The sequence below is a fragment of the Trachurus japonicus genome, chromosome 8 (assembly GCF_045865225.1).
Source record: "Trachurus japonicus isolate A0001 chromosome 8, Traja_1.0".
NCBI classification, from domain to species: domain Eukaryota; kingdom Metazoa; phylum Chordata; class Actinopteri; order Carangiformes; family Carangidae; genus Trachurus; species Trachurus japonicus.
The window spans coordinates 15327785-15335137 of record NC_140914.1 but is presented as its reverse complement, the minus strand read 5'-3'; the positions used below and the strand labels follow the sequence as shown (position 1 = coordinate 15335137).

Here is a 7353-nt window from a genome sequence, read left to right as displayed (position 1 = left end):
GGAAGAACAGATTGTCCACTAATTGGAAGGTTGATGCATCGATCCCCGGCTCCTCCAGTCCGCATGTTGAAGTGTCCTTGAACCTCAAATTACTCCTGATGCTATTCCATTGGTGTGTATGTGTTAGAGAAGCACTATGAATGTTTTGAGTTGTTGCTAATACTAGAAAAGCATGATATGGAAACAATCCATGAACAATTATTTGAAAAGTAAATTTGCACTCATAGTTGCAAGACAAACATCAGTTAGATAAATTAGTACAACAACTTTTTATGAAACCAGTCTGTCCATTTTTACTATTTGAGTAAACAGAGTGAGAGCAATGTGCTTTAAGGAAGTTTTACTGACTGGTGCCAGTAAATATTTCAATTTCACTTATTCATTTGGTTAGTTATTCTGATGATGCCATTAAAACAGTCTAATGGTAGCTCATTTTAGTCTCTGACAGTTTTGCTTAAATGATGATATGATCAACATGTTTACATATTGAGCACTGTAGATATGTTAGGCCACATGCTTAGTTAAGGTTAGTATCATTTCTAATGGGTTGTTATGGAGTTGAGCCATAAAAAAAAATACTGTTATCGCAGTGAGATGAGGCGCAGCAGTGGGTGGCAAAGAAAGGTACAGTCCAGTTGATGTGAGGAAAGAGACGTCATCTGTGAATGTGCCTCAAATTTCAACACAAAGCTATAGTACCTGATTGTGTTTACACTGTCACTGATTTATTAAGTTCAGCTGTATTCCTACATTGCTTGGCCAGTGATGAATAAACAATATGCAATGTCTAGTTTGTTTCTTTAAGCCGTCATGTATACAGGCAGGGGGGGAGGGGTGTGGACATACATCTTCTCAATAGGCCGTGGTAATAACGGCCCTGTGACCTAACAGTCTGAGAAGGCAGGAGCCAAACCTTAACTATACCTCAGATTATTGCAGAAATTCTAAAAACATTTTGTCAATCTTCTTTATGTTTTATTTTATTTTATTTATATTTTTTGTCAGTGTATGAGTTGCACCCAGAATGTTCAGACTCTCTAAACATTTTGTTAGTACCCCTCTCTGAGTGATCCTACTGGGGATGTGGGGGATCGGTTGCTGTGAATGAGACATAATGGTGTACGAAACACACTTTGAATTAATGGCGCAAGATGGTCACATATTTCTCAGTGTTTTGTTTTTATTGCAAACAATATAATACAAAAGATAAGCTTTAAGACAATGGCATGTTTACCTAGGGAAACTGCATTAAGAAGAAGACAAAATGAGAACTAATGATACAGAATATAAAATGAGGAACACAACTTTTTCTCAAAAACAAAAAGTATCCTGTTGATTCCAGCAAATTCTTTACAAAACAGCCGCAGATTTCCATATCCATTTATTCATTAGTTAGAAAGAAAAAAGAGAAAACTTCCAGTTTTTCGTTTCTTTTTTTTTTTTTTTTTTGGAGAAAGACTCATTGTGTAATTATAAGTAATCTGTACATAACTAGATCACGAATAAAAGAAACTTTTAGACGGAAACATTTACAAATGATAAATAAACAAATTTGTACCACATATGTCAGCAGACTATTCCACTGAAATCTCAGTTAGCTGCTGCTGGTTTAAAAGATAATTGCAAATAGTTATTTTCAAATAAAATTAATGCTAAAGAATAAATTAAGAAAAAGGTTAGGAAAAGGATGGGGCTGTTGGAATGACAGAAGCACACCCGACTCAGACCTGCTGGCTGCTGAGGAGAACACGGGTCAATGGTCACTTCCTGTATCCCCTCGAGCAGGAAGTCGGAACTGTGCTGTGGTTTTGACACTGCAATGCCAATGGACGGAGCCTCTCTGCTGTGGCTCCGGAGGCACCAATGGTATCAAGGCAGTACCCAGATAAAAGCAAGCATTGCTCAGTTACATCTAGCAACACAATAAGGCCCCTAGTAGAGTTACATGGCACCTGCTATAGCATTTCCGACACAATAATTTGAGCTAAAGCGAAGAACAAGAAGTAGAAAGTTTGACTAACTCACTGATGACACAGTCATATCATGGCCAAAAATTCAAATCTATTTCCAACGTGCATTGCTCAATTCTTGCATCTCACGGGAATTACAATAGAATATGTACAGTACAAAAATCCAAAGCAGAATGTAGGCTATTATGACGGCAGTGTCAGTAAACGTAGATGTTTCTTACTTCCTGTACAAAAATACATTAGTGAGAAGTAAGGCCACTGAGGGTGATTTTTTACTCGGCATTCCTGCTCCTTTAAATGTGTTAAACCTTCAAATGGTGATGATGTGGATGCTGATGACACTGATTAGAATGAAGATGGCAAGAGCAGAACACATACACAGTACATACTAAAATATTTATAACCAGTCTGTCCTCACAGAGGATTTAACTTTTTAAAACATTATATCTAAAAAAATATAATCACAATTCCAACCAATACAAAAGGCACTGTTGTGAGCCAATTCAAAGATATATTTTCAGTACTATAAAAAAAGTCCTTGTCATGTTTTTCTGTTGGCAATGAAGGGTGTGTGGCGTGGTGGCACGAAGGCCACCGGGCAAAAAAGAGTCTTATGCGTGGTGGGGTGGTGTGTTGTTTACAGTCAGTGCTGAGGCTGCCTTCTCACGGCCTGGACAGCTGTGTGTAAATGGGCTGCTGCTCCCAGTGCTGCGGACTGTGGGTCTGGGGCACGGAGGGCACCCCGGCGGTGTCAGCGATCGGGGTGTACATCGGCCGCTGGCTGGGGCTCATGTAGCTGAAGGTGGAGTACAGGCCGGAGCCTTGGCCGGCCGCGTGGCTGTAGTAGGAGTTGGCACCACCTTGGTGATCTGAATAATCATACTGTGCTCTTGTGATTGGGGGGTAAGAGGAGCTGCTGTAGTGCTGCAGGTTGAAGGACCCATAGGTGATGTGCTGTGGGGAGCCTTGTTGCTCGCTGTAGTGACTCGGGCTCAGCTGCTCTGTCTTGATCTGGGTGGTTCTTTGTTGCCCCTGCTGGCCCTGCTCACCTCCTCCACCCAAGGTCGTCAGAGAGTGCGGTTGCTGCTGCTGCTGCTGCTGTTGTTGCTGCTGTTGTTGTTGTTGTTGTTGTTGCTTGGACATCCAGTTGTGGGCCCCAACGCTGGCCACCTGGCTGACTGAGGAGCCGCTGATGCCGTAGCTGCCGGTGTAACCAGCCTGGCCGGCGCCTGCCACCCCGGCGTGGCTGTGGGGCGGCAGATACTGATCAAACTCATCGACATCAAAGCTCCCCATGTTGGAGATGACTTCGCTGCTCAGCTCGCCAATGTCCACGGCTCCAAAGTCAATGTTGAGCTGGCGGCTGGTGCCCTCCTGCATGGGGCGTCCCTCACGCTTCAGGTCAGCTTTGCTGGAGGGGAGGTCTGTCTTGGGGGTGGTTGGGGGTGTCGGTGGGCCCTGGGATTGACCTATTGAGAGGAAAAGTTCACAGTTCAGGTTACACTGAAAACAAATCCACAAAATAATACACGTGAAACAACATTTCCAGCATGAAAAACTTGCACTAAGCAGACACTTCTATGAATATAAATGCAGTGAGGAGGAGGAGTTTACGGTAACTAATCTGACAGGTGTATTTGCATGATGGCTTGTAAAACCCAGTAATCATTAATCATTAGTCATCAACAGGTGTCTATGCAAGGCCATTAAGGACTGTAAGATTTGACTGTCAAAATAAGTAACTATAAAATTAAAAATAAAATAGAAAACGTCTATAAGATTTTTTTATTTTATTTTATTTATATCATTAATTATCTTCTCTTACCTGAATGTTCTCCTGGTGAGTGCACCTCGCCCATGCTCGACGCCGGAGAGTCGGCCTGCTGCAGCGCCTTGAAGATCGCGTTTGGAGATATGTGCGTTTGCTCGCCGTCCTCGGGCTCGTTTTGACCGTTCTTGACAGATTTTCTCCGCCTCGGCTGATATTTGTAGTCAGGGTGATCCTTCTTGTGCTGCACTCTCAAACGCTCCGCTTCTTCCACAAACGGGCGCTTCTCTACCTCGTTGAGCAATCTAAAAAATATATGAACAAAAAAAAAAAGTCATGTTATTTGTTGTCGGGTTTTTTTTTTTTTTTGCATTTGTTAGTGAAATGCAACAGTCACAGCATTAACTGTTTCACTATCAATAATCGTTAAAAAGCAGCTGAAAGGCTTGCGTATCAGTCTCCTTAACTTTTATGCAAACTCGGGCATTGCATTAGAAACTACATTCAAACTCTAAACACTGAACCTACTCGAAATACTTTTTGAAAAGCAATAGTCAAATCTGCAAAAAGGGTGAAATTCTACTTGAAACAGCAGGTGGAGCATTTCATCTAAAATGAATAGTGCGCTATGCAGACGGACGCGTAAAAGCGCGCAGCAAAAGAGAATCAAAAATGCAAAGCGAACCTACCTCCAAAGTTTGCCCAGAGTTTTGCTGAGTTCCGCGTTGTGCAGATGCGGGTATTGATCGGCCAGCTTCCTCCGTGCAGCCTGGGCCCATACCATGAAAGCGTTCATGGGTCTTTTGACGTGAGGTTTGCTCTTACTGGAGCCGTTGACGCGCACCGGCATGGGCACCAGAGTCCAGTCGTAACCCTTCAACACCTGGGACACTGCATCTCTAATACACACTGGGAACTTTTCCTCTTCTCCTTCTTTCTTGTAGTCTGGACCCAGGAGGAGGTGGTTGTCGGACGGCCGAGTGTTCTCAGTGTCCGAACCGGACCCGGACGGGCACGGCGATCCGGCGGAGTCCTCAGACATGCTGGGGCTCGGAGCGTCAGAGTGACACTTCTCCTGTTCTTCTGTCATCTTCAGGTAGGGGTCGAGGAGATTCATGCGAAAAAATTAAAGAACAACTTCTCGCAGTAAAAAAAAAAAAGACAGGAGGAAATCCTTCTTTCTAAATCCAAGTGCTGTGCCCGAAGACTGCAGTGACAGTCTGTGTGGGCGCACAGCTTGACTGGCAAAGTTGAATCCTTGCAAGTAAAAAGACAAAAAAGGAAAAAGCCAAGAAACAAAAGTTGCGGACGCTCCTTCAACTTTTCAAAACTTCGCGCACAAGAAGGCAAAGTTGCAAGTGATCGCTCTCTAATGCTTCACTTTGAAAGTGTGACTTTAAAGAGAAATGTGACAGGGAGATCTGCTCGTGGAGGATGGCTGAAGAGTCTGAGGCACAGGAGGGAATGCCTGCATTTATGTTTGACGGCGAGGAAATGATTGAGGGGGGGCGGCGGGAGGGGGGACTTTTTGGAGGCGGGGACGTAATATGACTCTGAGTCTGAGTCCACAACAGTGAAAACCCCGTTCAACCAGGAGAAGTGTTTTTCCCCTTATAACCTTTGTTTTGATTAGAATTAAAAAAAAAAAAAAAAGTTTAAGGAGCTGAGAATTAAAAATAAAAAAGACCCCTGAGAATAAAACTGTATGTTGCTATAAACTAATGTAACATTTTGATATGACAGTGATATCATGAAAGATAAAACTTCTGAATTTATCTCGAGCACAAAGTCCAGTGTGTCCGTGTCAACATAACAATTTTCATAACTGTTTTTGGTCTAATTTTGGAAAATCTGACTTACACTTCGTATTGCCTATTATAGGCTTTATTTCGTTCATTTAAATCTAACAAACTCATTAGGTGTACGACTAATTGATGGGATTTGTGCTACCTGCTCTTTTACTTCCCTTGCTTTACCAACCAAATCTACATATCTTTGTTTTTTCATGTACTTTCCTGAGGACAGTCTGAAGCTCTTTGTGTGACTTTGGTTAAATTCTAAGTAAGAGCAGTAATTCCTCTCTAGAAAACGTCTAATACTTCCCTTTTTGTCTCTTGAAATTGTGATAATTTGTTAGAATAAACAGTGCTGCTTGTTTGTGTGTTAAACGCGGGCAGTTGTGTAGGCGTGTGTTGCACAGACACAGTAGAGACAGTAGTGTGGCTGCCGTTACGGAGCAGCAGCAGCAGCAGCAGCGGTAGCAGCCTCAGCCTGTGTCTCTGCTCTGCAGTGACCACTAGGACCAACAGGGGGAGACAGCGGTCCAGAAACTCCGGAGGAAGCGTTGCATCTGTGTGCTGGGGCTGCAGGGATTGAAATTAAATCATAGGGAGTTACAAAACATATTAAAAGAAAAAAAAAAAAGTCTGTTTTTAGCCCTTCCCTTTTTCATACTGCAGGCTAGTGGTTCAAACAAAAACAGCAACAGTCCAGATAACAGTGGCCTTCAAAACTCTGCAAAATAATCAACAAGAGACCTGAATGTACCTTCATCTATGTGAAACGTGAAAGGTCTCCCTGTGGATGATTTATTTCGCTGACGGTATTTTTGGTGATTTTTATTTATAACCAGATCATTTAAAAAATAACTTCCTAGCAGTGTGTCAAGATTAGCAAACGGTTTAAAAATAAATATTAGGCCTTCCTATCAATCACTAAATTGCCCAGAGAAATTGTAAATGAAAATGCATATTCTATACGCAAATTACATTTTCATGAAGCATGCAAAGCATTTTAAATATGAAAAAACTGGTAGAAAACAAACATGTTTGTTTTGCAACACTAAAACTTAGTTTGCTGGATTTCCTCCAACGCTTGTTTTTCCCTGAACAAAGGACACTTTGTTAGTTCACTCACTATAATCCATGTGTTCAGCTTTGGCATTGCAATGTCAATAGTATATAGGCTATATATATTATATAAAAATGTATATGAATGAAATGTGAGAGTGTGGTTTTGGCGGGTGTGTGTGTCATAATAAGTGACTTTTGTCTTTCATTTCTAAAAATAATCACTTTGCCATGAAGATAATCTCTTTTTTTAAGAGGGTTTCCAGTTACATCAAAGCCTCTCAGTCTCTTCTAACTCTGACATTTTCATTAAAAATAGCCTATATGCCTGTCACATGCGCCCGCTAGTCGTGCTCCCGGTCTCACTAGATGACTGGTGGCTGTGGCAGACTGCCTTGTCAGCTCCTCTGCACATGACTAGATGACATACAACTTTAGAAGCACTGTTCTTCCAGAGTTCGTGTTGGAGAGAAACAGAGGGGGCATAGGAAAAGTTAAAGGATGGGAGTTGTTTTTGTTTCATCACCACTTGATAGGTATAATTATGCTGATTTAAAGACACTTCAAAGTAACCTGATTCTCCGTATTTGGCCAGAAAACCTTGACCCATTTCCCTCAATAAAGTGTAACTTTTGAGATGCCTGTGAGAGCCACAGCTAACATCATGCAGAGTTACTGACAGTCCAGTGATACTCTTACACTGAAAGCTTCCATTAAAATGACCTTGTCTTCATATAAAACAACATATATTTAGTTTTTTCTTGGT

General features: G+C 41.9%; 1 protein-coding gene across 1 annotated transcript; it reads right to left on the bottom strand.

Annotated features, from left to right (window-relative positions):
- Positions 1 to 1162: 1162 nt before the first annotated feature.
- On the bottom strand, positions 1163 to 5182 carry LOC146982911 (transcription factor Sox-9-like). The gene is made up of 3 exons (XM_085784198.1): positions 4428 to 5182; positions 3796 to 4043; positions 1163 to 3439 (listed from the first exon to the last, which is right to left on the bottom strand). The coding sequence occupies exons 1-3, from the start codon at positions 4853 to 4855 to the stop codon at positions 2634 to 2636; spliced, it is 1482 nt and encodes a 493-aa protein (XP_085640324.1). The 5' UTR covers positions 4856 to 5182; the 3' UTR covers positions 1163 to 2633.
- Between the last annotated feature and the right edge of the window lie 2171 nt (positions 5183 to 7353).

Excerpts from the sequence above, each read along its gene's own strand:
- LOC146982911 (XM_085784198.1), bottom strand. The coding sequence starts at position 4,855 with ATGAATCTCCTCGACCCCTACCTGAAGATGACAGAAGAACAGGAGAAG. Across the intron at positions 4,044-4,427 it reads ACTCTGGGCAAACTTTGGAG|ATTGCTCAACGAGGTAGAGA; the intron begins GTAGGTTCGCTT and ends TATATTTTTTAG. Across the intron at positions 3,440-3,795 it reads CTCACCAGGAGAACATTCAG|GTCAATCCCAGGGCCCACCG; the intron begins GTAAGAGAAGAT and ends TCCTCTCAATAG.